The sequence below is a fragment of the Cucumis melo genome, chromosome 4 (genome assembly GCF_025177605.1).
Source record: "Cucumis melo cultivar AY chromosome 4, USDA_Cmelo_AY_1.0, whole genome shotgun sequence".
In the NCBI taxonomy this organism is placed as follows: domain Eukaryota; kingdom Viridiplantae; phylum Streptophyta; class Magnoliopsida; order Cucurbitales; family Cucurbitaceae; genus Cucumis; species Cucumis melo.
This window is the reverse complement of record NC_066860.1, coordinates 4,055,907-4,083,026: the sequence shown is the minus strand read 5'-3', so window position 1 is coordinate 4,083,026 and position 27,120 is coordinate 4,055,907. Positions and strand designations below refer to the sequence as shown.

Here is a 27,120-nt window from a genome sequence, read left to right as displayed (position 1 = left end):
TGAGGATGACCTTAGTAAGAGCGAAAGAAGAAATAGGCTCAATAGGAAGAGGCGACATAATGAGCTCAGTGGAAAGAGGCTAAGGAACGGACTCAGTGGGAGGGGGAGGATGCACAAGATCATTGGGAGGGGAAGAGGAATAGGGTCGGTGGGAGGATGAGGAGGAATGGTCTCAGTGATATAGGGGGAGTAACGAACATGGTGGAAAGGAAAGAAGAAGGAAGAAGGGGTGGTGGTGTAGGCTTACAAGGTGGAATTGGATGGTGTGGAGGTGTGGGAACGCGGGTAGATGTGGAATCGGTGGGATCATTAGTAATACAAGTGATTGGGGTGGTCAACATTGTCTGTCACTTAATATAATATTGTACTATTTATTGTATTTAAACAAATTATAGTGTCACGTAATACATACCTGATAGAACGTAGTGAACAAGTTGGCTATGGTCTAATGGATTTCATTTTCTGCTTGTCAGACTGTATGATAAATTAAGTCTGACCGCATCCCCAAGTTTATTCTCCACATTCTGGACTCTCTGTACCAAGTCATTCAGGACCCGCATATCCCCAAGTTTGTTCTCCACATTTCGGACTCTCTGTACCAATTCATTCAGGACCTCACACATAGCAACCCCTCTCATAAGATCTTATTGAGTGAATCTGGCTTATGAGTATCACAAACGTGTGCATCTCGCGAGTCCTTTGGCTTGCTTGTATCCCGTAGTTGGGCATCAAAATGGATGGAATCAGACTCATTAATTAATGGATTCTCAAGTAGGACTACATCATCATCATTTTGGTACAAGTCTAGTGCACTAGCCCTAGTCCCACTCTATTCGAAAATTGGTCATTCCTCAATTGGAGTGTCTCTATAATGCCTCTTTGACATAACCAGTTCGGGAGTGACAATCAACTACACATAAGAATTAGTTGTTGGCTATTAAATTTGACTAACTTCGATTGTCAAACCCTTAAAGCTACGAACCTTTTTGGACTCAAAACATCTCGTATCATTGTCTTCGTCGGTAATGATTACCACCTGAAGAATCAAGCAATAGCATTCATATTCAATCGGGTTGTGCACTTTTCGACCAGAATTGATATGACCTTGTATGCTCATACCTATAGTGGATGGTAAACAATATTAGTATAACATAATAGAAACAACTTACACTCAAGTACGAAAGTAGCTAATATTAACTGATTTGTATGAGAAGACCCCAAAAGATTGTATTTAATAATATAATTCTTGCTAATCTTTGATTTTTTCTTATACTTCTCAACCTTACCAACCAATCTCCTTTATAGTCCAGGAAACGCCACATCGATGAACACTTCAGGGATTTTTTCTTATACTTCTCAACCTTACCAACCAATCTCCTTTTCTTAGTGCTTACTATTAAAGTAATTCATATCTACTACATCGATGAACACTTCAGGTTAACATATGCCCTTGTTTTTTCTCTATCTATCATCACCAACACAATGTAAAATACAACAATCATTTTCACAGCATCTATGTCATTTTCAAACTTCATATCCTTGTACGACGATTTTATGGCATTTATGTGAATACACCATACCATAGATTTGTTGTAGTATCTTAGTATTGAATCTTCCAATTCACATTCGACATTTTTAATGACACAGGTTGAATCAGGTATCCCCACAATCCTGTCACCAATAAGAAATCCTCCATCGTGAATCAAATGATAATTCCATTCGAATCTAACGTCATGCCATCTTGCCTATCATCTTTCACCTCCCTCAAGTAGGATCTAGTGCATCAGTAGGTTATTAAATATGATGTCCATGTCTAAAAATCATCCAAATACCATCTTCTTGAATAGAGTAAGCTGAGTGGAGGTGAGCTTCTCCTTTACACTCTTATTAGTTGTCCTAATGTGAGAGGACATGCTTGTGGCTTAGCCTGGAGAAAGATCCCTAACTGGAATCTTGAATTGTCTAGCCATACTACATAGAAAGACATGAAAATTATTAGTCATTATGTGAAATACTCAACACTTGATGCACGTTACACGATACAAGATACTATATGAACGATACTCACTCCTCAATGCATGTTACAAGAACTTCTCTATCTTTTACACGTTTCACGATGCAATTTAAACAATATTACATGCATATTCACTAAATGCACGCTAAATGATTGTGTTTGACAGAAAGAAACTGGAAAAATAAACTCTAGCTTCTTCTTTCGGGACGAACTAGAAATTTATGCCAAAAACGAAACAAAAGGACAAATTCATTTGTAGAAGATGAAAATGAGTTTGAATGTTGTACATCGTGTGTCGATAATCAAGACAGTCACATGCAGATGATGAATCAAAGTTCAAACTGATAGGTTTCTTACTTGTTGAATGAAAGATGAGTTCGGAAGAAGAAGATTAAACAAAGAGTAAACGGGAAATTTCGAGTCATAAATTGCAAAAAATTCTTCACAGAGCTAGAAAGCAAAAACAAACACTATGATATAACACAAAAAGGAAATGAACCTTGTGTTTTTTTAAGTAGACAAGTTTTAAAAGTTTGGATCATGTGTCGTATAGCTTGTATCATGTAGCATGCATCATATAGCAAGTATATTGATTAATATAATACAAAATGTTTACCTTAAGAAGTGCAACAAATATCGCTCTCCGAGTAACAAGGATCATATATCCAGGAGCAAGTGGCCTTGGGACGTGCCGATAAAATTTAAGGGTAAATGGATCAGGGGTGTACATCAACTGAGATGGTCGGGTTGGAGGAAAAATATGGATCAACTCAAAGTAATCGGGTTGGAAAAAATTGAACAACCTTATCGTTCAATATGCAAGAGTCAACCCAACCCAACAAAAACAATTCGAGTTGGGCTAGGTTGGGTTGGCGAGTTGGGTTTTTTTTTTTATTATATTGTTTTTCAAATTTTCATATTAGTAATATAAGCGTAAGAATTCAATTTCATTTTCATATTGTCTTTCAACCCAAATTTTCATTTTTTTTTTAAATTCTAAGTCTACAATAATGTAGGATATAATATAAGATTGTGTAGGAATGGTATACAATCATGTAGGTAGTATCAACAAATGTAGTTCTTTTTAACGATGAAAAAAATGTTTCAAATCTAAGCGATCAGGTTGACTATTGTACGCAATTGTTTAGACCATATCCACACGATTATGAAGTTCTTCTCTTAATGATGGAAAAATGGTTTCAAATCTAAACAGGTAACTGAATGGAGTTGAGTTAACCCAACCCTTAATTGCCCAAACCAGTAATCTGACCCATTACTTTTTCAATTTTCTAACCCAACCAAGATCTTGACGTTGGCTAATCTATATAGGTAATAGATAATTGGGGCGACAAGAAAAATAGCAAAATTTAAGGTTTACTTTGGATAAATGGCAAATTTATTTTTAAATTGTCAAAATAGCAAAACAATTAATTTCCACATAATAAATGGGATAACTATGCCTTAAATGCCCCTACCTACTTTACAATATAGACTCCTAAATACAATAGTAAGAAAAACCACAAATACCGTGTAATTAATACATACTATGCACTCCCTTCAATTTTCTAATTTTCCTTCCCAAAAAAATAAACCATCTTCTATAAAAGCTTTCTGGCGCATTTGTTCTTCCGTTTTTTAAAGGCTTTCCGTTTTTCCACCGTAGCTTTCTCTTCCGTTTTTCCACCGTCGCTTTCTCTTCCGTCGCTTTTCCACAGTCGGTTTCTCTTTCGTCGCTTTTCCACCGTCTGCACGCCTTCCTTTTTTAATTGGTTTGCACCACCCAAAGTATGGGTGAGTTGTTTCGTTTCAAGCTTCTGTTCCTTCTTCAACCTTGTGGTTTTGAGGTAATGGAGGAGAAATTTGGAGAGAATCAAACTGTTGTTACTACTTCCGTAACTCCCCATTCCTTGTACGACTTTTTCAATGATCTAAACAAGCAATAACGACATGTCGTCGAACCACCATGATTTGGTAGAGACTCTAGAACTACCAGACGCATTGTCAGGTGAAGAAGAAGAAGAAGATGAAGAAGGAGTGACGAAGCTCGCATTGGAATTCTGAGCAATCTTAGCCAATAAAGCACAAACAAGCTTCTGCAATAATTCCGAGGAATCTGCAAAAGCGAAAAAGGAGTCACAACTCTAAAGGCATAAAATCAAATCACTCCATGGCCAATAAAAGATTCCATCAAGAAAATTCTCCGTCTGCCAGATGAGGTTACCGACGGCGACATCCTCCGTCATTCCAAGGAAGACACCGCAGCAATGAAGTAAAGCAACGTTAGAGACACCATAGCAATTAAAAAGGAAGACACCACCCGCACCGTCGCTTTCCACCTTCTTCTTTTAGTACAAATTTTCGTTTCCCTTAATTCCGGTTGATTGTCTTCCGATGAATCTTCTATTTTTGTTTCCCTTAATTCCGGTTAGTTGGCAAAATTAAAGATAGATCACATTTTATTTGTCATGATTTTAGGGAGAGTTGGGATTTGATTTTAAACTTAAGTATTTCCATTATATTTGTCATAATTTTAGGAAATGGTTAGAATTTGAATTTTACTTTAGATTTAAAATTTGAATCTTTTAAATGATTTTCCGTTACTTTTTTAATGTTTTTGTTAATAGTTAATTATTGCATCATTTTTATCATTATTTTAGGAAGTATTCATTGCGTTAATAGCTAAAGTTTGAATATATAATTATTGAAGGTAAAAATCGAAATAATTAGAGGATATTGAAACCAATTAAATATGTTTAGGGATCTTTGAAAGAATATATATAATAATTTTTTGATTTAGTTAATAATTATCATAAGGTGTGTTCACAAATACACTGTAATCGGTTTGCACCACCCAAAGTATCGGTGAGTTGTTTCGTTTCACGCTTCTGTTCCTTCTTCAACCTTTGGATTTTTTATCTGTTTTCTGCATGTATTGGTAAAAAATACCGAATTCTCAAAATTTTCTTCAAATTTTCTCCGGTTTAACATTCTTCAAATTTTCAAATGGCTTTCCACGCGCATTTGTTTTCCACCCGCACCATCGCTTTCCACCTTCTTTAGTACAAATTTTTCGTTTCTTAATTCCGGTTGGTTGGCAAAATTAAAGATAGATCACATCTTATTTAGCATGATTTTAGGGAGGGTTGGGATTTGATTTTAAGCTTTAAGTATTTCCATTATATTTGCCATAATTTTAGGGAATGGTTGGAATTTGAATTTGAATTTTAGTTTGAGATTTGAGATTTGAATTTTTTAAATGATTTTCCGTTACTTTTTTAATGTTTTTGTTAATAGTTAATTATTGCATCATCTTTATCATTATTTTAGAAAGTATTCATTGCATTAAAATTTTAGGATGTATTCGTCGCATTAATAGCTAAAGTTTGAATATATAATTATTGAACGTAAAAATCGAAATAATTAGAAGATATTGAAACCAATTGAATATGTTTATGGATCTTTAAAAGAACATAATAATATACTGTATTTAAATGTGCACAGTTCTAAGAGAAAATTTCAGACCGAAAACTATTTCAAGTAGTTAGTTTTATCATAAATAAAAAAATAATAGTTTGCTATTTTTCTAATTTCCATTCTTATACGTCTCATTTACACGGATTCCCTAAATAATTTTGCACGGTGCTATCTGAAGCGGCAGACAACTTTTCATTCCCTTTTTAAAAAATTGGCCAAATTTCGCACACAGGGAAAAAAAACCCCAAACCCCACCCAATAACCTAGGCTTAGTCGTCCTCCTTCTCGCACCCCCAATCATTGTTGTTCGAAGGTTCAGGCGAAGGGAATAAGCAGCGATGTTGAAGTTCCTATCTAAAGTGAAGATCGAATTCAATGCTCTCGATCCACGTTTAGCGTGTTGTATGGAATTCTTGGCGCAGTGTAATGCTACCAAGTCGAAGGAATCCAACCCCGCTTGCCAGTTGATCGTCAAGCGCCGAACAGACGACCACCCTCCCCAGATCGCCGTCACCTTCGTCAATGGAGTCGAAGAGGTTTTTGACGCTACCTCTATTTCTGCTCAAACAATCAGGAATATGATTCTTGAAAAGGGTCAGCTCCTTGAGACCGAGCAAATGTTCCGAGAAGCTGGGGAAGCTTGGCCCGTTATCATTCCCGAGGAGGAGCTCAAACAACCCCTTACCAGTATCAAGGTTCGTGCTCTTTTTCTCCCTTACTGTAGACCTTTCCTGGTCATCTTCCGCCTGAGTTTCATTTTTGTGTACTGTGGCATTTTGTCGAACAATATATGTGCACGAAGAGTTATATTAGCTTTCTGCTTTTAAAATATATTAATTTTTTGAAGTTTCGATTTTATTTCGTTATTCTCGTTTGTGTATACATAGACACTTCATGTGCTTCGTCATTTGCATCTCAAGCTAATTTAAGAATACCCAGTGCTTCTATTTTACTTAGCAAGAACTATGCTTTTGGCAATTATTTTCTGAACAGCCCAAGCATTTGAGAATTCAGTGTTACAGCATGTGTATTAATATCAAGCATCCCCTAAAATTTATCTAGACATATGGATTGTTTATTTCTTCGTTTTACTGACTTTTCTATCCCATGGAACAAACCCCTGGTCTTTTAAGTATCTTGAGTTATTCAGTTTTTATTTCTTCCCCTTAGACCTCATTTAAGTAAGTTAGTAAATCTCCCTAGGTTGGTCTGATAGTCAAAGAGCTACAATCTATGCAAATGGCTAAGGGGCAGAGAGGATTGGTTCGAGTTATGTTGGTCATCCAACTAAGATTTAACATCCTATGAGTTATCTTGCTAAGTAATTGTAGGTTTTTTTATGAGAGTAGTAAAAATGATCGTGAGTTAGGTCTGAGATGTAAAGATATCCGACTGTTATTGCTTTTTTTCTCTGTTTTTACCGACAAGGTCATCTGTATCAGATGTTTGTCTAATGACTCAATTTGTGTTACCAGCTTATTCATAGTTTGCATAATTTACCATTTACCCAAACCAGCACATAAGTAAAAGAGGACTGTTGGTTAATCTTCTCTCAAGTAGTTTCGTTTTGTCACATTCTTATTATTTAAGTAATACTCTCATACTGTATCATCTGTCCTTGCGGTGTTGTATGAGACACTAGAACACATAAGCGATATAGCAACTGACTTGCTGTGTACCCATGACCCAATAGATGCTCAAGTAACCAGGAAAAATATTGACGAACTTACTTGAACATGATCTGTTCTATAGGTTGAACAACTGTGTCCTTGAGTTTTAATACTTTACATTATCGAATACAATATGATGGCCCCTGTCTGCAAAATTTCTTTAGGCCATCAAAGAAATTTGATTGATTTTGGAATCCAAGCAAACTGTAGTAGTAAAAAGTTCGAAAATGTTCAATTAGTTGTCTGAGGCTTTAAAAGTAATACCTAAGACGGGTAAGTTTGTCATCCTTTTAGGTAATTAAGAAGTATTTCATGAGTTTCTCTCTTCATCATGTGTATTTTACGCCGAAGTTTGATTACACATGTTTTTAAGCACATCATGTTCATCTTTGAGTCGTTCTTTAGATTAGTGGCATTTGAATTTCATGTCATTGTCTCAAGTTCCGCTTACTTTTTTTTGCAGCCTAGAAAAGCGGAAGACAATTGAGGTTTAGGGATTGGAAAGAGGCGTGGCATCTAGTTTCATAACCTTAGGCTGTCAACAACAGAATCAGTTTCCATGGATTAGCAAGAGCGCTGATCCTCAGATGTTTTCTGTTTTAAATTTCATAGGGATGCCTCCAAGTCTTGTCTTCTTAGAATTCCGCGTTGGGCTCTAAATATGATATGTGGATGCTGTTGGTTTTCATAAGCAATTTATCTGTGGGAACTCGTTACCAATACATGCTTTATAAGAAATTTCAAATTGGAACTGCTAGGATTTGCGTTGACGTCGCAGCTGACACAAACAATGCCCAGTCTCAACTTTCTTACGATTTTTGAGTGAAGAAATGTGCAACTAATCTTTCAACTACTGGATTAAATGTTTGTTTGGCTTATTTCATCAATGTCATGACACTTAAAAAAAGTCAAACAGAATTAACAGATTGATTAGACTACAGAACACTGTTCTCAAAGTCACCATAATCATCTTCTATATATTATTGTGTAATTGTGAACATGGCAATGGACACGAGCCAGGTGACCATACTGCTATTTTAGAGCAAAAAGCATATACCCTTGAGAAAATACACAGAAACGTTACACAATACGTATGTATACTACTAACAAATGTACACAGCATCGTCCATTTGTAATGAACAAAACATCTCTTCTCTTTCTAACGGTCTTCTCGTCTTACAGCATTTGGGTCGGACATCATGTCTAGCATCATCTTCTCCGGTGAATCTTCCCAACTAGCAAATGTTTTCAAATCAACCTGCAAAAATTTCCAGGGACAATGGATTGTAAACCTAATATTCAGACCCTTAAAAGAAATAGAGTATTAATCATGCTCTTTTACCTTTCTTCTTTGCTCAGTGAAAAGCTCCTCTCTCTTTTTGTACGAGTTTTGGATTTCCTTAGCCGTAGAGCCGCCAAGTCCCCAAACTTCCACATCTAGAATGGAAGCTTCAACAGGCAGGAACCCCTGGAATTCATTTACATAATATGTTGAAAATTGATGAGTAGCATGCTCCTCAAAGGTATGGGAATCAACTCGATGTATTCTCATCTCACACTATGTATTCATATATATTTTCCTACCTGATCTGGGAAGAGAGGACCAGGCTGATAAGTTTTGTCAACCACGTGATGACGAACAGTAACCCTGGCAAAATCTTCATCGATGAATATTCTCTCATTTCCCACACTTCCCCCAAATCCAAGTCCAACCGGCTTTGGATGCGGTTCATAAACCCTTGCAGATGGATGTAAGTGGCTATAGACAAAGTTCTTTTCCTTCCCTGTAAATAATCATTTGAAGTAAGTTCACGAGACATAAATGCTCGTTAAGCAAGAGAACCTAGAAGAACCTCAACCACATTGTCCTACCGGTCGCTGAATACACATGAAAAACTGGCCTAAGAGCATAGATATTTCCTCCGCTTCCATAGAACAGATCTCTATTTTCAAAACCCTGGAATGTCAGTACACCAACAGTCCATTTCAATTCATTGGTGGAATCATCATGAGTGTCTCCAGATGCAGCATGAACAACCACAAACAAAGGACCTTGGTAACCTTCGATATTGGACCAGAATCTATTCAAGCCTCTCCCATGAACTGACGACCTACAATATATCAAAGTGTATAAATACATCAATAAATTACATCATGCACATGTGACATGCATGCTGAAACCCCCAATGGGTAAAGAATGTCTCGACAAGCATTAATATAAGGACAATCTGTGGAAGACTCGGACAGAAACCTATAAAGTAAGTGTTGATGATTTCCATCCCCACTGATAGAAAAACATATTCTTGACATCTCCTCCCTAATGCCACCTCTTTGTGTTAGGGAAACTGCCCATGCTGTTCCACGGGTCAGAACAAAAGAATACGATGTCTCAGGTGAGGCAATATCTACAGTTGGTGAACTTGAAGACTCTACTCCATCCTGCCATTGAACAACCAGAAAAGGGAAGGTCACTATTGTCTTCAATAATAATAATAGTAATAAAAAAATAAATCAAAGACATAAGGCTTAATGGTATCCTTTCTCAAAAATATCGGAGAAGTATATACATATAAACATTCTACAACTCTACATGAAACGTTAACCTAAATTCATATGATAAGTAATAACATGTAACCTAAGAACAATCATTGCATCCAACTTTAAGGACCTATGCATAAAATATGATCGAAGAATGACGTTTAACTTCGTCTAACTTGAAAATACTGAAGGCAGGTCTTTAGAATAGGGAAGAATAACACCAAAGTTCATTCAAGAAAGACTAGACCTAGATTGTAAACCCAACTATGTCCTAATATCTTTGACTCATGAAAGTATCATAACCAACTGGATCTCACGTCATCAAAACAAGAATACTGTAATAACGCTTCCAATCAGCCAGGAACTACATTCTACAACAAGAACTCATATAAAATATAAATATTCAATAAATATAAATGCAATAAATAAAATCGGAAGATAAACATATTTTTATCTAAAGAAAGAGGAATCAATTACCTGTTGAGTAGAAGCTTGAAGAATTCTTGCATGGACAAACCGTGAGAACCCATCTGGAAGACTCGGAACAGTTTTCACTGCCCAAGTAAGAAACTTTCCTATGGGTACTTCAACAGCCAACCCTAAGATATCGCAATCCCAAATGTTTACAGTACTACCAACCTCAGCACAAGATGCAACCGACGACAGCACCAGATTATTGATATCTGGCAAAAATAAATTTGAATTTGAACTTAAAGCTTTGAAAGTACTAGAATCCCAAAACATAGCCCAGCACATCCAAAGAAGCATAAGAACATCACTCGGAAGAAGGAAGCCACTCATCTTAAATTCATCCTCATAGGATGTAAACTCCAATTTTGAAGGAAGTCCCAGTTTTACCATTGTAGCATCAAATACCCTAATTAATGTATTAAGCAACACAGATGCAGAAATTTTTCCACAACATTTGTTGTAGCCCTTAAGAAATTCAACCCAGGTAACTCCTCCTTTCACAGGAATGAAGAACATTTCAACAATTGTTAAACCCACGTGATCTAGGATGCCTGGAAAGGATTCGGGCACAGCAGATGTTTCTTGAGTTCGGTTTTCATAACCTAAAAAGAAGCATTTCTGAAACCAAACTACATGTTAATAAAATTGCATACATGAAGAATGAACAAATAAACGAAAATCAGATCTCAATGTGGCCCATTCAACTAACCGTATTCATGTTCTTCAAGTTCAAAAATCTAGGGAAGGTTTGGCCGTGTTTTTGAAAACCATTTTATAGTTTGTAGCAGAACTCAGTGAAAAAAAACATGCATAGATGACCATTCTTTCAAAGTTCTTTATGTTGTTTTTTTCATAAATTATCATGAATGTTATCTCTTTTTCAGAATAATTAAAGTTGTCTCCCAATTATGAACAATGATCTCAAACCTACAAAGCAATAGATTCGCACATACAAGAGTCAGCCAATGTAGCTCTTAATCATAGTTTAGAAAATTGCCTGTAAGGATTCGAAAGGGATTGCATTTGTTTGAGGATCCACCAGCTTAGAGAATGCACTCTGAAGCTGAGGAAGAGCTCCCGTTGAAGCTGCCAAGGCTTCAGCCTCTTTTTGGTCATCAGGAACCTTTTTCTCCGTTGATGTTGATGCTCCCATTGTCACTCAACAATATTAGAAATGAAACAAGTATATATCCAGTTATTGCCTATTTTTGCACATTATATACCTGACATAGAAAGAGACAACAATGTACCTGCTTATTTTTCTGTATGATTTTCAAGAATTGAATCATCAAACTATTTTGATGAATGATTGTAAATGAAGTAGCAACAACTTAAAGTACGACAATATTGGTATCAAAACAGAGGTACAGTAAGGAAACAAAAAAATCCGTAGAGAGAGATAAATTGAATAAAAGAATTAATTATAAAATATTGAAGGAGAAGTCCTCAATATTAGTAAGGTAGTATAAACAACATAACTTTCTTCAAGTTAAATACTAAAATTTACAAGGACAGCGTTTCCTTGATAGAAACAACATATCAGAGCTAAATCAACTGAATCAAGAGATGCTAAATACAAAAACTCCAATATAAATATGTATATGTAGATATGTAGATATGTAAATGTGTGTGTGCGTGCGTGCACGCACATATATACATATTTAGTTTTGGGATAAAAAGCCAAGCTTTCATTGGGATAAAAAAAAAGAAGAAGAAGAAGAAGAAGAAGACATGGGGAATACGCAGTTACAATTCACATCAAACAATATGCTATTGCAATAACTTAATAACACCAGAGTCCATAGAGCAAGTAATTCAAGGTTTTATAAATCAAACATAATGGGACAAGCATGTCAATCCAATAAATATGATAAGTGTAAGATTGGAAGACTTAAGTTGCATCTGTCCCACATAAATTCAATAATTTAATGTGAACTGTTTAGATTTCTGATACAGCCGATCATGGTGTTAATTCACAACCCAAAGTATACTAATGTTGTCGTAATTAACATACTGCCACAATCCATAAATATCCTTGATTATTTTGCACACTCCTCATCAGAATTCACAACTAGAAAATGCAAAATGTATTATCAGACGTTATGAAGAAAAACAAAGTAGTCGTAAGTAGTACCAGACTAACAAACTATAATAACAGAAACAGTAGTTTAAACAAAACAAGGACAACAAATAAATATAAGCAGTAAGACCAAAAAAAATTCAACTTGTTCATGTTAATATCAAAAGAAGTTAAAGCTGGCACGGAGGATGGATACAGATCAATAAATCAACATCGTAAGAACGAAGAATAGAGTTGTCGGAAAATTTTGAGTATAAAAACAGGATATCCAAATTACAGTAAAGCCAAAAGTATAAGAACAATTTGATCCAATCAGAAAATCCAAAATTTGCGAACTCAGCACATGTGGATATAACTAGAGTTCATTAGTCTTTACTGAAAGAAGAAAAAAAAAATCATTTCGTTTCCTTTTCACTTTCGATCACATAAAGGTTTTTCCATTTCGACGAACGGATCTCTTGTGTCTTAGAATGTTTTAAGATCCAATAGCAGAGTAGTGTTACACTTTGGAACATGATACCAGCCATCACAACCGTCAATTAAAAGAATTATTTTTTTTAAAACAAAAAGTACTCTCTTCAAACAGCCAGCAAAATTTGTAAAGAAAATGAAGAAAAACATTTGAAATCGAAATGACCGATAGTCAGCTTCCTCTCGAACGAATAATCGGTCTCCAGAATTCACTTAACAAAAAAAGAAAGCTCAGATGAAGAAAACTTATGGAAATTTAACTTCAACTGAGCAACACATTTCAGGTATCTAAAGTGATGAGGAAAAAGTCAAAAGAGAGTAGAAATGCTAAAAAGAAAAGGATTGGTGTGGAAAGAGAAGAAGTAAACCTGATGGCGATAAACTGAGGACTACGCGAATTTTATTTCTGATGGCATAAACGAAAGAGTCCTTGTCTATTTTGAAATGCTAGGGTAAGTACACCTTCAACGACTAGAGTGATGGAATTTCTTTTTATAGGCGACCAGAGAAGTCGACGTCCGACGAAAAGGATCAACAAATCTACCGTCGCGTCTGGTTTCTTTCTTCAATTAAATTGATTATTCTTATCACCGGAAAGGCAGAGCGAATCCACGTCGTGGCATCGCGTAAGGCTTTGGATTCTACGTGTCACCGCAACAAGGGACACAAACGCTGCGGTTGGTTCCTGGGCCTGGGCCTCTACATTGTCCTACATTTCCCATGGTCTTTGCTCACTTTTATGGCCCAATCTCATTAGAAAAGTAGAAACAGAAATTTATAAAAATAAAAATAAAATAAAATAACATTTTCAAACATAGGTAAATTTTCAGAAATACAACAAACTTAAATGATGGTTAACAAATATATTACATTTTGGCTTCTTTATTATATTTTTGTAATTCACTAAAGTCAATTTCGAAAGAAAAAAATATATAAAAGGCCGGAGAGTTGAATAATATAAAAAGGTGGATACTCGAACTAAACTCATTTACAAATTTGATATGTATTTAGTTATATATGTAATGCACTCCACTCTTTTCTTTTCGATTCGATGAGATAAAAGGTAAATAAAAATATTTATTTAATTTTGTATTAGAATAATAATTGTGATAATTTTACGATTTTAGCCCAGACAGGGAGGTGATTTACCAAAATTACCCTCGATTAATTTGAGTTCGATATTCGGGCACTCGCACACCCAGTCGAAGGAGAAGATTAGGGTTTTACGATCTAAGCAAGAAAGGAGAACTGATCGGCAGTCGAAGGAGAAGACAAGTTCAAGTATTTCTGCCTTGCCACTGATAATCATCATCTACATCTAATGGCGCCCCCTCCTGGCCCTTACTCCGGCACCAGCACCCTCGCTCTGGTATTTTCCCTTTCTTTTGTCTCTAAATTCTAATCATCTGCGGAGCTACTTTCTCTTGTTTTTCTGGGAAGTCGAATGGATCGGTTCCTTTTAGGTTAACTTTTTTTTCTCTCCTTTTTTGTACTAATTTTTTTCTACAGGTAGCCCGTGCATCAGCTTTCACCTTTGGTTTAGTTTACGGAAACATTAAACTCAAGGTTCTGAAGGTAAAATTGGAATCTAACTGCTCGTTGCTTTTATAGTAAATTCATTGAATTGGGTTTGATTGTGTGGCGCATCTGCTTAAATCAACTTCATATTAATACTCACCATCTTGCTTCTTCATTGACATGAATTCAACATTAGAAATTGATTTCATGTCATCTGTTTCAATGTTTCGACGTGCTTTCTTTTGGATACGAGATTTCTTTACGACCGTATTTTCATCTACATTTATAATTTAAGGGAAAAGTCTTGGAAACTTAAAGGTTCAAATCTTGTGCTATTTTATTGTCACAAACGTGACATTTTTACCTATAAGAGTTTCTACAGCTTGCCTCAACTCCCATGCAATGCTTTTTGTTTTTTAGATTAAATATGGGATAAATTTCTAGCATGTAAGCACATGAAACATAGATCGCCATCGCCTTATGTACCTTGATCAGTTTATCGTATTGAACTTGAAGTTGGTTGTATTCTTGTGCATTTGCCAGGCAAAGGCCAAGTCACGTGCCAAAGCTGAAGCCAAGGCCCATCACTGATGAACTCATTTATGATGTAGCTTGTAGCGATGGAAATTTCCACATAGGGAGACACTCTGATCATTGGTTGGAGAAATATGATTTTTCGCTTGATAATTTAGTAAATTTTGTTTATTTTACTGCCGAAACAAAGAAAATTTCTTTATTTAGACGAGGTTGGTTTTGCGAATACCGTATGGTGTACGCTTAGTTTGTCAGTTCCCATTGGTAATATTCTACCTGTGAGAAGGTTGTTCTTGAAATAAAGGCCACACACCATCCTGATGAATAAGACAGTTTGAGATTTTTTTCTGTTAAGATACCACTCTCGTTTTGCTGTTTAAACTTATGATTTGCTTTCTGACCTTTGGTTCAGTTTATAGGTTCATGTTCTAAGAAAGGGATACATAAGAACCTTTGCTGTTGATGTTCACTTGTTCTCGAATTTTGAAATTTGGCTTTGAAAAAGTTCGTATACAGATCCACTAGAGGTAACTTGGATGAAAGGAATAGTCTTTGGTTTTTCCTTTAAGCATCTATTTGTATCCCCTAATTTTCACAGAACAAGGTTTTATTTTTTGTCTCCCCTAATTTTGATAAAAGTCATCCTGATGGTTAGATTTCATCCATTTCCTAATCTCTGACGTTAAGAGTATTATAGTTTCATCCAAAACTTAAAACATTTGAATTTACCTCCTCTAGGGGAATATCACAATTTTTTTGGTTAGTTTGAGATAACTACATTGGCTTAGGTTACAGTAGTAATTCATCTAATTTTATCAGAATAAAATGTCAATACAAGTTTCAATTTCTAAATGATGAATGATATTAAGACAACCTTTGTAAATAAAACAGAAGACCAAACCTTAAGGCAGTGTGTATGAGCAAAAATCTCTTAAATATATTATCATACTATAAATTCACTAGACAAATGGAAATATCCAAATGAAAAACAGGCAACAAAGATATGGCTCCATCATGAACCTCGCATACCCAGATGAATAGTTTGTGAGTATCAACTAAATTTGTGGCAAGGCTTTGCAGAAAGTGAAGCTGGCTAACTTGTTGAAGATTAGAAGCCTTTGGCATTCTGCAAATGCCAGTGCATTTTTTTTTTTTTTTCTCTTTTGGTTTTACTGAGTTCAGAGTACAATTTTGCATAAACTGATTCTACTTCAACTAGAGCTCTTGGCAAATGTTCCTTGCTGATACAAATAGGCAATTAACAATCACTTGCATTAAGACAATACCTTCATGCTAAACAGTTGCGGCGTGGCCTTCTTTGAGCTTTTGTCTATAAAATATAATCAACTCGGTTCTCGACTAACAGAGCGGCAGAATCAACCTTGTGTCTGGCTTAAGGAAACCAAGTCTCAAGCTCGCCCACCTTCCGACATGGGGCAATTGATGCCTTGCATCATAGCACTGTTGAGAAGTTTCATTCCCTCTTCGCTCATTTGCTGAACTTCTGAAGGTGACAAGATTCTGATGCAGCGTACACAACTTACAAATTCCCTGCAGAATTCCCCATGAGTTAGTTGGTTCATATCCATTCCGGCAAAAGATTACAATATATAACTAGGATAAAATATTGAGTATAGTAAATGCTATTTCTCAACTATTCAGGCTAAAGATAAAGGACCAATCATGCAACAAACTTGTGAGAAGAAGACAACTTACTCCCAGGGATCATCACCGATAAGCAGGACGTCCTTCTCATAATCCACATAAACCAGCTTCCATCCTGAGCCTCTTGGGTCGTTAAGCAACCCTTCAAGTCCAAACATACATTCGATAGCAGAGCACAGTTCGTCGTAGTTCTTAAAACTTGTGACATCAATAGATCTCCCAACGGATCCTGCCTTCTGGACCTGTAACCACAAATGTCAGCGCCGTATTAAAAACACATTTGTGAATATAGGGAAAACATGAAGAAACTAGAAACTGGTCAGAGAACATATCAACTGATATGATGCAATTCAAATTCAACAATCCATGGCATAATGAGAGCATATTATGATCTGAGCAACTTCGAGATAAATTCTCATTGTGACCGTATTATTTTATCACTAGGAAGTGCGAGCCAGTTAAAATAACAAATATAAAAATCATAGGTTCCTACCTTCGTGTAAGTTCTCAAGGGCGGTACCACTTGCTTCCATGAACCATTTTGTAGAAGACTGCCCTCATCAAAGTCCACATTGCATGAGGATGTACCAGCTGAATTATCATGGAATTCTTGCCGGGAGAAAGCCTGAGAATCTCCCAAACTAGCAGAGGTAATCTGAGATTGAACATCTTGACTCGAACTGAAGTTTCCAGCCAAGCAATCTGAAGGATGTGGGAAGTCAGCATCTTTCAGTGTACAATAATCCTCAAGAATGGTACTTGAAACTGCATGATCAACCAAAGTACTTCCACCATTACTCATTTCAAGGTTAGAACAACTATATATCCCACTTTGGTTGTTGCTTTCATCTGAAACATCTCTCGTAATATTTGCATTGGCCATACAGTTGAGGTTAGATGCGTCTGCATGAGAGAATGAGACGAGATGATTGGTTTGAGATGAGAACCTCATATTATTAAGAGGATCCCACATGTCTTGGCCTGTTGAAGGTAAGGGAAAATTAAGAACCTCAGGGAAGACTGTTGAGGAGTCTTGCAATCCCAACATGGAAAGATTTCCTGGTGATCTCATTACTCCAGGAAGAGGTAGACAGGATGGGTTAATCAAACATCCATCGCCATCCAAGGATGAAATCAAACCATTTGAATTCGTATATTCAGGCTGAGGCATGTCGATTGGTTGTGGATGTTGGATTAGTGATTCAAGCTGAGGCTGCATCGGCCATGATACGGATTGCAACTCCATGGGAATCTGATTCTGGTTCACAAACGAAAGCTGGTTTACAAGTGTTTGCATATTCACTTCATTACCGGTGAGTTTTTCCTCTGCACAACCTCCAACGGGGGGCAAGGGATTGGATTGATGGGTTGAGGCTGACAAGTCACGATCATATTTTGCCTTGTCTCCATCAGCTGCAGTTGGAGCTTCACTTCCAATGGCCACCGAGGTGTGCATTTTTCCGGGTACATTTTCTTTTGGTGATGAATTTGGGCTGATAGGGTCAGATTGTGCAGGTCCTGGATGATGCTGATTTTGATTCCCGGGAGAGGCAGTTTCCGTCGGTATAAGCTGCTGCATTTTGGGATTCTGCATGTCCTTCATGTCCTGTATCTTAACTAAATTGTTAGCTGAATCTTGTTGTAAGGTGGTTCCATTAAGGTTAACCATTTGAGGCCTCAGTAGCATCTTCATCAGTGGTTCGGAGCATAAAGTTGGGGCATATGAAAGATCCCCACGTATATTTTCTGGAACACGAAGCATTGGTCTCTTCACCAGACTTCCCCAATCAGTTTCTCCTGCTAACATGAAAAATTCCCATATTTAAAAGATGGTCTTTTGCAAACTAGCAACACTAGTACAGGAATTTGAGAAAGGATCAAATCTTACCCAAGAATCCACCGTGTAATGGACGTTTAAGACCCGAAGTCAGAGAAGGAAAAATGAATAGACTTTCTGGAGTTTCTATTTCCCATGAACTAACCCTGTTCTGCTTATCGCAGCATCCTGGCTCATCCCACTCTACCTATGAGAAAAATTGTCAAACAGAGGAGTGGAGAAAGACATCGAGCAAGAACACTCGTAAAGAAAAAGAAAAGGATTGTGCTCAAAACAGTTCTTGGTAATTCACCTGAAGATTTCGCCACTTGGAACCTGGCCATCTAAGTGGATCTAAATCGCTAATTCCAACAATTGTTCCCATATATCTGGCACAACGACTAGCTTTAGAATAACATTATACATAAAATCAACGAACGGATGTGAGAAAATTAAACTCACCGACGTTTACCAGACTCTTCTGTTTCAAACATCATCCCGAACCTCATGCCTGCAGAAAGCTGAGTTCCGTATACACATTTGCGATACTTGGCTAAAGGAATAACAAATTCTGAAGGACATGCCCTGAGGGAAAATGGAAACGCGTAGAAAGTATGACAAAGATAACCCAAAAAGTTGGAAAATTTTGAACTTGAACCATTCGAAAAGTCAAATAGAACCTGGGGTTGTAGAAGATTGTGAATGGACTTCGATTAGCAGCAGCATGAGCCGCAGCAGCAAGAACTCCAATATGCATACTATCCGCAGATAGAACCGATGATGGCAATGTTGTTTGTTGCCGGTTAGCACGCCTCACTCCAATAAGCAACTGAGACTTTTCATCCCTACATAATTGTCACATTAGAAACAAATAATTCACATTTCATAGCATTGACACAAAACAGAAGGGTAGCAAAAAAAACGCTATCGTACCTTATAAAAAGGACAGAATCTCCTGCTCTAAGCCTCTTTGCTCCAACGAATAGACTCCACCCAGTTGTGAGAAGGTGTCGTTTCGGCTGCCCTGTAAAAACAAGGCATAACCTCGTCAGGAAAACAATACAATCCTCATTTACATTATACATTGTAGATTTTAGCTTGAAGAATCTAATGACAATCAAGATATCAAAGTATAATCACCGCGGTATATGTGGCGAAAAGTCCAGGTATTGTCATGCAAGTCTCTAACGATGAGCTCCTGAGTTGGCGGTTGCATTGTGTAATCCTGTTGCAAGATTAACCATAAAGCTATGCTTAACAAGAAGGAAAAGTGATTGTAAGTGGTAACAACAGGGAAGAAATAACATGGAGTTGAAACCTTACCAATGGAGGAAAGAGTTTTTCAGCAGCTCTGCGTGGCACTGAGAACCCACCGTGCGTGCTGGTGTCACTGGCAGTTAAAGTTTTGCAGAAGAACTCATTTGGGTGTTTACTTGGCCTTAATCCAAAGTCAGGAACTAGGAAAACATCTTTTTCCTGATCCAAAGGTAAATTCAAATGTGAAAACAGAAGCTAATAAAAACTGTATACAAATTCAACACTGACCCAAAAGAACAAAACTGAACAAACATATATCCTTACAGAGTTCACCGGTTGAAGACTCATTTGAGCATAGATTTCATCTGAATCTTTGTCAGCCTAAAGATATTAATGAAGGGAAAAGCAACAGATTCTTCAGAACAAGAATAATTTACTGGATGATCCAAAAAAACAGAGTAACTATCAACAAAAGCACGTACATGTAAGGTAACATTTTGAACTTGGCACATCAACTGAGAGGGAAGATTGGGATAATTTGGAATCTGCGAGGTTGCTGTTCTCTTGGTAGAAACTGCCACCTGTTAACAAAAAATGAAAAAGAAAACAGCTGTTAAAGTTTCAGGAACTTCAATCATGGTATAAACCATAAACTTATAACGTTATTAACATCAATGCTACATACAGATTATAGGGATGTGTTGGGAACTTCATATGATAAATGAATGTTCAATATCGAAAAAGAATTCTTACCTGTTCACTATGTCCCTGAGGAAAGTAATAAACAAGACTACCCACATGGGGCAAGGAAACAAGAGGACCGGCACAAGCATGCCACAGCTCAGAGTTTATAGCCTTCCGGGCCCCTGAAATCCAAAAAAAAAACAGATGTTTAAGCAATACCTCTTCAGAAAATCATTGCCAGAATTGAGTTTAATTACAATGCCGATAAAATAGTTAGTAACAAAAGAAACGAACCTGATTGATCTTGCATTTCTTTCAACAACTTCATCTCGTCGAGAAGGTTAGTTTGTGGGGTGTTATTAATCAAACCCCCTGATGTCTTGAGCTTCTCTTCCACAGAGCCCATGACGTGCCCTTCTCTCAACTTCAACGAGAATCAACCCACGATTTACATCCTCAGTAAAAAGAAAAAGAAAAGCCGTAGAACAAAACCCTCTTGATCATAAAGCAATTTCACCTTCTCATCCAAGAAATGCCGAGAAGGATTTACGATGCCGCATATTATGAAGAGAAATTTACAGTTGGGACATGACTAAGACAGTCATACATACACAGAAGAAGAAAACAAGAGAATCCATCAGTCAAAAAAGCAAAAACGCCATCAGAATCCAAGACCAAGGAACAAAAACTGGAAACTGTAGTCTGCAAAATCTCATAGGTGGGGCTTCTTCTTGGCGATTGGGTTGGCACCAATGAAATGCATCTGTTTGCATCAAAAGCACGCAAATCGAAGCATCGAATGACCCATATTATCAACTGGGTCTGCTTGTTTTTTCTCTTATATGTTCGAATAGACACCGACCTTTCGAATGAACACAGTTACAACCCCGGTATATGATCCAAACTATTCACATAATGGATTTAGATTAAACCATACTTAGTAATCGCCATAAACTGTGGAGTAATAAGCATTTCCCTTTCAGAATCTCTAATCCTCTGTGGGAAGAGTGTGCATGCTGTTGTTATCCTGCGCTTACATCCGTATAAGTCCATTTGTTTGCAGCTTTAAACTGTTTTTGAGGAACCCAAATGAAAAGGGTATGAAAAGAAAAGCAAATGGGGGGGGGGGGGGGGGGGGGGGGGAATAATAGTAAAGAAATGGTGGGAAAAAGCAGAGAAAGGCTAAGAGAACACGAAAACAGTACAGAAAGAAAGCTAAAGGGACTGTGGGAGAGAGAAAAAGGAGGAAGAAAAGAGAGAAAGAGATTGTCTTTTTGGAAAAAAGCGAGAATGGGATTGGTGGAATGGAAGAATGTTAAGAGAAGGCGCATTTTAGCACGTGGATTGGCGATGGTTTGAAAAAGAGCCTTTGGATTTTCGTCTTCCTCGATCCCCTCTCCCTCTTTTTTTGTTAACTTCATTAATTAAACTCCTAAATTTTGTCATTCGTTTCTTTCTTATTTTTATATTACTATTTTCATTTTTTATTTTACATTTTGTGTTTAACATCAATTATAAAATTCACTTTTTTTAATTCTCCAAAACACTTGATTTTATGGGAATTAGTGAACTTACAATATTTGAAATTTAAAATTTATAGTTTTTGTTAATATAATGTGAAAAAACTTTGGGAGTAAAATCTCATATTTTCCCTTTCTATATTGACTAACAAGTTTACTCTCTAAATTACTTAAGAATTTAAATAAATGAGTTTTTTAAAAAGTATGTTTTTTTCTTAAATTGATCTCAACAGATCGTATAATCCTGAAAAAAAAATGGTAAGATATTGAGTAATCTTAAAAACAAAAAAGATTAAATAGTTATCGAACAATGTCGCAATAATCTTGTTTTTACAAAAATTAATAATCATAATGTTGTTTGTGTTTTATTTTTTAAAATTAATTTATTTTTCTTTATGTTTTACAATGATTTGTATTTTTCTCAAGTACAATACAATGGTTGAATTCTTAACCAAATTTCATTTGAAAAGCTATTTTTTTTAGCTTTCGGACTCTTTAAACCACTGGTTGAATATTTATAACAATTGAAAAGAGTTTAGAGGTAGAGTGGGTATTTATAATCTTAATTTTTGAACTACCAAAATAATGTCTAAATATCCAATACGAAAAAAGTATTAGGCTTATTAAATTAGTTTTTTTTTTTTTTCAATCAAAATAAGCACAAAATTAAAGTGCCTTCGAAAATTAAAAAAAAAAAAAAAAAAAGAAGATGTGGTAAACTTAATAATAATGATGATGATTATTATTATTATTATTATTATTATTATTAAAATGGGAAAGAATAAAAGAGGAATGGAAGAGAAGGGGAATGAGAAAGGTGATTTGATTTGTGGGTGTGGCTTTCCTATATAATATCTTGACTTTGCGTTCGTCGCGCGTGCGATTCGCGACAAATTAACAGGAGGTCACCAATTGACACGCGGCAGTCAATGAGTGGACTCGTTTCCTCTTCAGCTTTTTACACACTGTTGTATTCTACACCACTCTTCTTTTCTCTTTTCTTTTCTTTTCTTTTCTTTTCTTTTCTTTACATCATCCTAATTACTATCTTAGGTTTCACACCTACCCAACTACTTACATTCCAACCTAAATCAACTGGTTCAATCAAATGCATATATTATCATTTTCCAAAACATCAATTTTTCTAATTTCATCCCCTCATTCATAACTCGTATCTCTCTTCAATTTTTTTGTTATACTATCCATAACACCAAAATGTACCAACCTAAAAATATTATAACGTGTATTTTCGGCTTCTTGAAATTTTTTTATTATGCTCAAATTCAACTTCTTAGATATGTTTTCTCTTACACATTTTTTAAGTGGGTTCTCTTGTTGTAAAGAATATAGTGGAGAGAGTGCATTCTTTTTTTGTATCTCTTGGTATGATTCTTTAGTTTGTCGTTTTGTTTCCTCAAAAAATGGATATTATATACGTGTTATTGTCTTTACAGTCAGAATTTTTTTTAGTGAAACATGAAATGTGTAATAAATTTTAAGAATATTTTAGTTTTGTGTAAATTATTTGTATATACATCTATAGTAACAACTATTTGCTATTGTTCTTAAACGTAAATGACTAATTAAATCATTTATAAAATCAACCAATTTACGATGGATATAATTGAAATGTAAATGACTAATTAAACAAACAAAGAGAGAGAAGCTCATAAATTTAATAAAAATAATGGAAATTAAAGTTGTAAGTAGTAAAAGTTGATGTGTAAGAAAGGCATATTAATCAAAAGATTAATGTAAAATAAAATAGTTTGGATAGATGTTATTTTTGTTTAAGAAAGAAAGAATTTGGGAAGGTGAGGAATGGTGAGTGGAGAAAAGGAAGGGGGAGTTTTATTTCCATAATTGATGGGTCATGCTATGTAGATGATAAGGAATGATGTATTGAGGAAGCACGGTTTCTCCATTCATTCCCTTGGTGGGAGACGCATCATATCCCCACCTCCTTTCACTTTTTTTTTACTTACTTACTTACTTTCATCCAACATATCCCAATTCACATTCAAACATTTTCTCAACACTTAAAAATTAAATTTGTAGGTACATATATGTTTATAATTTCAATTTCCAACCAACTAAATTTGTAATAAATATTTGTTGAATGTTTGAGATATCTCTATTGATTATGTGTCTATATAGCTCATCATCTAGTTAAGAATCTCCGTAAATCAAATTTTCAATGTTCAAATTCTCAACTTTTGAATTTTTGATTTAAATGTTCCTTCCTTCTTTCGTATATAAGTTACAATAAAACCATCTTTTGTATTAATTATGAAGCAAAAATAAAAACAACACCAACTTTAGAGACTATAGTCAAAGGCTAATGAATTGAAATAAAATGGGACCTAGTTTGGCATGCCAAATATGTAATGAAGGTATTTGGAAATTGTATTTCAGCTAGTTTGTAAAAGAACCAACATATATCTGGAAAGATTGTGCAATATTGCACTTTGAAATGGGAATGAAAAAAAAAAAGGATAGAATTGCAAAAAGCAACAATGATTCTACTACATTTATACAAAAAAAAAAAAAAAAAAAAAAAAAAAAACTCACTAACTTTTGATTTTCTCTTCTTCTTTTTTGTTATGATATTTTTATTGGTTTAGTTGAAACAAAAAAACCTCAATTTAACATCTATATGTATATATTGAAAAACTAGATCAAAGATATGTAGTTTGAAATTTTTGACCTAATTAAAAATAATTTATTTAGTTGAAGATTTAGATTCGGAATACTTTAAATATGTTTTTTCTTTTATTATTTAGAATATCTTGTTCATTGGAACACTTTTTATGTTTAAGATAAAAAATATATATAAAAATAGTTATATTTTGATGAATAGTGTTTTTAACAATGACCGATAATATTGAATGTTACAATATGCTCCAAACTATTTTTGTGATGATATTGACTGTGGATCTAAACTATTTGTGTTTCTTTATGTAATTTTGTTGCTTTTTTGTTTTTATTTGGATGAAAATTATCATTTGCTAATTCTTTCTCGATTTCAAAATTTTTAAGGATTGAAAACCTTTTACTTAGCTTATAATGCATTCAATTTCATATTATTGGAAACCAAGGTATGTAATCTATCAAATCTTTGATCTACTTCTTAATAATTTTTATATGGTTTCATTCTTAATATAATTAAGTAGCTAATAAATATTGTTTTCCTCTTCTCACATGATTCAACAACTTTCCAAGTTTCATCAAATTAGAGACTTTTTTTTTAAGAAATTGTTGCTTAATAGAAATAAGTTAAATGGAAGAGGTTTAGATGTATGGATCAAAATTTTGGTCATCTATTATCTCTCATATGTTAGAACTATGTAAATAACAATTTAATCATTATGGATCGATCTAATGGTAAAATAGGAGACAGTCTCTGTAAATAACTAAGAGATTATTGATACAATTAATGGTAACCACCTACCTAAGAATTTAATTTACTAGAGTTTCCTTCACATCCAAATGTAAAAACTTTTTCTTTATTGAATTCTGTAAATTGTATTTTGTTCGTTTTATGAAAATATCAATTTGATTGATAATGTTTCAAATTTTAGGCAATTGATATAATAAAAAACATAACAAAATAGTTTTCTTTTTCTGTTTTGCAAACTTTTGATGATGTGTACATGACATCGGGAGTTGTGGAGAATTCTCGACGGATACTCTACAACTCCCGACGTCATCTGTAAGTGTCAAGAGTTATAAATAAGTACATTATTGGCATTTTTTAAAAGTCATAAACAACCAATTTCTTGACAGTTTTTCCATATTAATTAAAGAACAATTCTTGACTGGTTTTTAAATGTCATTAATACTCATATTCTGATGTTTTTATACATGTGAAGAACCTTATGTCTCGACAATTTTTAAAGGTCATGAACATCAACAAACTTGATTATTTTTATATGTCATATGAACATTCGTATACTTGACTTTATAAAATGTCAACATTCATTGTTCTTGACATTTATTAACAGTCATGAATTCGACTTTCTCGACTGATTTTAAGGACGATTTTAAAACCATCAAGAACATTAATTATTTACTATTTAAAAACGTCAAGAGAGTCTTTTATTGTAGTAGTGATTATATGCAATTTTCTTGATTGTTTAAAAACAATCGTCCTTGACATTTATTAACAATCATGAACTTTGAATTTTTTGATGCTGGCTTCAAGAATGGTTTTAAAAACATTCCAGAACATTAATTCTTGATTGTTTAAAAACGTCAAAAGAGTCAATATTTTGTAGTAATGATTATATGCAAATTTGATTTTGATTTATACTTACAGTGTTTCTATTGATTCTATAAACTATTTTTTATCGTAATGAACTTAGTTCAGAACTGTCCACGACAATCCTACTAAAGGTCGGAAGTTTTGATCTCCATACTATTGTTATATTAAAAAAATAGTTTTTTAAAATACCTAAACTCATTCTTTTCATAATTTATTTTAAATAGTTGTCAAATACTTTTAAAAATTAAATTTTAAAAGTTAAATTAATAAATTATCTGGAAGTTATTGATTTAATCAAAGACTATCATACATATATAAATTCAAAACAACACATAAGACATTATTTCAACCTGCAATGATGTTATCACATTCACATGAATAAAAATCTTACAAAACAATAATCACTATAAATATGTTTTTTTTTCTCTTCTAAACTCTAACATTTGACACACACACACACACAAAAAGACATACAAAAAAGCAATAATGTTACAGTGAGGAAATCTTACAAAATAATAATGATAAAAAAATTGATATGGTTCTTTAAATGTTGTCTGCAGTCTTATACATATTTAATAGATGAGACAAATAGTACAAAATATTGATTACTTAAATTCCCCTATTTAAGTATTTAGATAGAAAAGACAATGTACAATCTTAAACACTCCACAAATTTATTTATTTATGAATCATAATTGTCCACCTACTTTATTGGCTGTGAAGTGTAGTAGAAGGTGATGGAGCATAGCCTATGTAGCATTTATATTTTTCTTTGTACAAACATAATTAGATTAGAAGCAAAAAGAAGAAAATGACATGATGGAAATTTTAGAGCAAAGTAATATAATATATTTAGAAAGTGTAACATTTTCCCCCCTTATGCTTACAACTTGACATTATATTAAATTAAAGGAAGCAAGTAGGAATTGTTTTTAAATACAGAAAAATAAATAAAGGGTCGATCGTTGAGACTTTGGTATTGTAAATTATAATGTAAACAAAAAAGAAAAACAAAAATCGTCGTTTTCGAAACGGCGTCGAGGGCACGTGATTGTCATGCACGTCACACTCCCTTTTTATTATATATTTTACGTTAAACAAGGTTAGGGTCACTCACGCGTGGGCCACATTCAACCTTGTCACT

At 34.7% G+C, this 27,120-nt stretch overlaps 4 protein-coding genes across 7 annotated transcripts; 2 read left to right on the top strand and 2 right to left on the bottom strand.

The window, feature by feature from the left end:
• Nucleotides 1-5,675: 5,675 nt before the first annotated feature.
• On the top strand, nucleotides 5,676-7,915 carry LOC103503897 (uncharacterized). Its single transcript, XM_008468285.3, has 2 exons — nucleotides 5,676-6,183; nucleotides 7,622-7,915. The coding sequence occupies exons 1-2, from the start codon at nucleotides 5,827-5,829 to the stop codon at nucleotides 7,643-7,645; spliced, it is 381 nt and encodes a 126-aa protein (XP_008466507.1). The 5' UTR covers nucleotides 5,676-5,826; the 3' UTR covers nucleotides 7,646-7,915.
• Nucleotides 7,916-8,106: 191 nt separating this feature from the next.
• On the bottom strand, nucleotides 8,107-13,352 carry LOC103503895 (uncharacterized). The gene is made up of 8 exons (XM_008468283.3): nucleotides 13,087-13,352; nucleotides 11,165-11,390; nucleotides 10,174-10,785; nucleotides 9,410-9,597; nucleotides 9,031-9,269; nucleotides 8,743-8,942; nucleotides 8,501-8,626; nucleotides 8,107-8,416 (listed from the first exon to the last, which is right to left on the bottom strand). Exons 2-8 carry the CDS (start codon nucleotides 11,318-11,320, stop codon nucleotides 8,318-8,320), a joined length of 1,620 nt encoding a protein of 539 aa, XP_008466505.2. The 5' UTR covers nucleotides 11,321-11,390; nucleotides 13,087-13,352; the 3' UTR covers nucleotides 8,107-8,317.
• Nucleotides 13,353-13,709: 357 nt separating this feature from the next.
• LOC103503894 (uncharacterized) lies at nucleotides 13,710-15,124 on the top strand. Of its 3 annotated transcripts, none has more exons than XM_051083694.1 (4): nucleotides 13,710-13,781; nucleotides 13,851-14,087; nucleotides 14,228-14,293; nucleotides 14,780-15,124. In XM_051083694.1, the coding sequence occupies exons 2-4, from the start codon at nucleotides 14,040-14,042 to the stop codon at nucleotides 14,825-14,827; spliced, it is 162 nt and encodes a 53-aa protein (XP_050939651.1). In that variant the 5' UTR covers nucleotides 13,710-13,781; nucleotides 13,851-14,039; the 3' UTR covers nucleotides 14,828-15,124. The 3 variants fall into 3 exon arrangements, with proteins under 3 accessions (XP_050939651.1, XP_008466504.1, XP_050939650.1); XM_008468282.3 differs by having other exon boundaries at nucleotides 13,721-13,781; nucleotides 13,855-14,087; XM_051083693.1 differs by having other exon boundaries at nucleotides 13,721-13,781; nucleotides 13,846-14,087.
• Nucleotides 15,125-15,687: 563 nt separating this feature from the next.
• LOC103503893 (auxin response factor 5) lies at nucleotides 15,688-21,317 on the bottom strand. Of its 2 annotated transcripts, none has more exons than XM_008468279.3 (14): nucleotides 20,487-21,317; nucleotides 20,262-20,374; nucleotides 19,991-20,089; nucleotides 19,833-19,889; nucleotides 19,575-19,727; nucleotides 19,392-19,476; nucleotides 19,185-19,275; nucleotides 18,932-19,096; nucleotides 18,714-18,836; nucleotides 18,565-18,640; nucleotides 18,324-18,459; nucleotides 16,929-18,235; nucleotides 16,487-16,677; nucleotides 15,688-16,321 (listed from the first exon to the last, which is right to left on the bottom strand). In XM_008468279.3, the coding sequence occupies exons 1-14, from the start codon at nucleotides 20,596-20,598 to the stop codon at nucleotides 16,180-16,182; spliced, it is 2,850 nt and encodes a 949-aa protein (XP_008466501.2). In that variant the 5' UTR covers nucleotides 20,599-21,317; the 3' UTR covers nucleotides 15,688-16,179. The 2 variants fall into 2 exon arrangements, with proteins under 2 accessions (XP_008466501.2, XP_008466503.2); XM_008468281.3 differs by having other exon boundaries at nucleotides 16,929-18,232; nucleotides 20,487-21,316.
• Nucleotides 21,318-27,120: the final 5,803 nt, after the last annotated feature.